We start from the raw sequence: 3151 nt of genomic DNA on the forward strand, positions 1-3151 counted from the left end.
CTATCTATCTATCTATCTATCTATCTATCTATCAGTCAAACTATCTCTGAGTTTCTTCTCTTCCTCTCTCAATTTCCATACATAAACAACACATACACACATCACACATGCATAAATATAGATACATGCTCACATACATACGTATACATACAATCATATATACATGCACACATGCATGCATACATAAAACATGCATGTACACACACATACACACATATATATATATGCATATATATACATTAATACATACATACATACATACATACATACATACATACATACATACATACATACACACACGTGTGTGGCGGGCTTCACTCTGAACTATGAAACTCTACTCAATAAAGTTTAATAATCGCACATGTAGATAAAATAAACTCAGACCAAAGTTGTTTTTTCTCTTCGCACTTTTTCTGTCTATTTGTCTGTCTTTCTGCCGGTCTGTCTAGCAATGTTTGTTGTAATTACGTATTTTTTTCCAACAAGCTTAACAATGTAAACACTTGAAAAACTACAAAGTTTCCAAATTATTTAGTTCAAATTACATTATACGTGCATATGAGTGGCCGGCTAGGCTGTGTAGCATAGAAGTTTCTTTCTAAACCACATAGTTTCAGGTTCGGTCCTAATGTGAAGCACCTTGGTCAAATGTCTTCTACTATAGAAGCCAGAACCTTCAGCAAAATTTGTTGATGGACACTGAGAGAAGCCCGCTACATACATGTATGCATGTATGTATGTATGTATGTATGTATGTATGTATGTATGTATGTATGTATGTGTGTGTGCGTGCATACATGTTAATATAAATTTATGTATGTATGTACGCATTTATATGTGCGTGTGTGTGTGTGCACGCGTTTGTATGTATGCAAGGGACGTTGTAGTCGAAGGAGTAAAATCAAGCCCAGTAGTGGTGTTCCACAAGGCACTGTGTTGGGACCACTTCTTTTCATAAGCTACATCAATGACATTACTAACATTATCAAGCACAGTAACTTAAGGATATTTTCAGATGATTCCAAGATCCAGAAGATTATCAATAAAGTGGAGGACCGGGCATACTTTTATTCAGATCTACTGGCTGTCATCCAATGAGCGGAAAAGAATATGCTGTTGAACGAGGACAAATTTGAGTTAATCCACTTCGGAAAAGAGGACACCCTGAAACTCCCATACTTCCTTCCTTCAGGTGAAACTCTCATGGCATCCAACAACATCAGAGACTTGGGAGTAATTGTGGACAACAACATAAGCTGGGCTGCTGATATAAACAGACAGTAAAGTTGACATGGCCCGCAGCATGTGTTCCTGGATCCTCAGAACTTTTCAGTCGAGAGATATCCACACCATTATTCTCCTTTTCTCCACTTGTGCCTGACCTCACCTTGAATATTGTTGTCTACTGTGATCTCCCCACACGAAACAAAGTATCATGAAAATCGAAGCACCTCAAAGGTCAATTGCAAAAAAATGATAGATGAGGTGACAGGCCTTGGCTATTGGGGTCAACTAGAGAAGCTCAGGCTTCTCCAATGCCGCTGTGAGCACTACGTCATCTTCATGATGTGGAAAATATTCCATCAGCATTGCCTAAATGATGTTGACATCGCCTTTAAGATACACCCAGACTTGAACCCCGTGCTCTCCGCCCACAACATAAATCATACTCGCTTCCCATAACGACAATACGGCACAATTATTTCACCTCAATTGGCCCCACTCTCCTTAACGTTACAGCAAACCACATTAAAGCAGAAACAGACCCCATAAAGTTCAAGAAGTCTTATGACAAACTCCTTCAAAAAATCCCAGATAAACCCCCAACACTCGGATCTGTCTCCCTAAACAAAAACCCTCTACTTGAGTGTACCACGTTGCCCGATTCCTGATTTGAATGACTTTGCTAGGTGGTGCTATTAAGTTAGACATAGCCTGGGCCAATACTGACTGAAACCTATCAAAGTATCAAAGTATACACACACACACACACACACACACACACACACACACACACACACACACACACACACACACACACACACACACACACACACACACACACACACACAACTATACGCATACTAATTCCTCACGCAAATACGTAGCCAAACACAAACATACACAAGCTGATTCACATATTTTATCTTCTTTATATATTTTTCACCGATTTTTACCGAAGAATCAAATGAAACTGAAATTCTAAAATTAAAATGTTATCTCTGTCATACATTAATTCAGTTGTGTAGTGGTGGTGGTGGTGGTGGTGGTTTTGAAATCTATCTCTGTGGAACGGTCTGAGGTCCAATCTCGTGGTTTGGCATCATTTCATCTTTTTGTTTACTAATGGACTTGGGACTGCAATTGTGTTATTACTGATAGGTCTACACACAGATGTGTGTGTCTGTGCATGCGTGCAATTGTATATAGATATAAATATAGATATATGTGTGTTTGTGTGTTTGCACATGTGTACTTGTATGTATGTATGTGTGTGTGTATATATGTGTGTGTGTAAGTATATGTGTATGTATATATATATATATATATACATGTATATATATATATATATATATATATATCTGTACGTATATATATACGTTGATATGCATATTTGTATGTATACACTGAAGCATATATATATAACCGACCAATTCAAAAACGGTATCATTCCACTCGGTGGAACTGCTATGGGACGGAGACTAATCTGTACTAGTGATTAACATGGATTACTTTGCTGTTATCCTTGTTCTTGCTGTTGTTGTTTCTGGTGGACAAGCAGGTAAAAATCCTTTCCTTATTTGTTATTCTTCTCGTTTGACCCTTGTCAATTGTACCTGTATTTTTTTTTATGGGTATATATTCATGTGCTGCTCTCTCCCTCTGACTGGCCAGCCATGTATCTCCCCTAAAGCAACACACCTGATCCTTACCTCAATCTCTTTCTCTCTCTCTCTCTCTCTCTCTCTCTCTCTCTCTGACCGGGTAACGATTTATCTCTTCTACAGCAAGACCCCCGTCCTTTCTCAAAGGACCTTTATCTTGCAAGTTGCTTGTTGACCCTGCCACTGCAGCTGCCACGTAAAAGGCATCCAGCCCACACTCTAAAGTGACTGGCATATGGAAGGACATCCAACCGTAGAAACTATGC

The 3151-nt window shown here is 38.7% G+C and overlaps 2 protein-coding genes across 2 annotated transcripts in view; both read left to right on the plus strand.

The window, feature by feature from the left end:
• Window positions 1-3151, plus strand: part of LOC106878991 (histone deacetylase 2) — a 219318-nt gene that overhangs the window by 77333 nt on the left and 138834 nt on the right. The window lies entirely within an intron of this gene.
• LOC106879028 (vitellogenin) overlaps window positions 2725-3151 on the plus strand; it is a 16864-nt gene continuing 16437 nt past the window's right edge. Inside the window, exon 1 of the mRNA XM_014928430.2 lies at window positions 2725-2782. Coding sequence (XP_014783916.2) covers window positions 2725-2782 — 58 coding nt within the window. The remainder of the gene's footprint in view (window positions 2783-3151) is intronic.

This window comes from Octopus bimaculoides, chromosome 28 (assembly GCF_001194135.2).
Source record: "Octopus bimaculoides isolate UCB-OBI-ISO-001 chromosome 28, ASM119413v2, whole genome shotgun sequence".
Classification (NCBI taxonomy): Eukaryota; Metazoa; Mollusca; class Cephalopoda; order Octopoda; family Octopodidae; genus Octopus; species Octopus bimaculoides.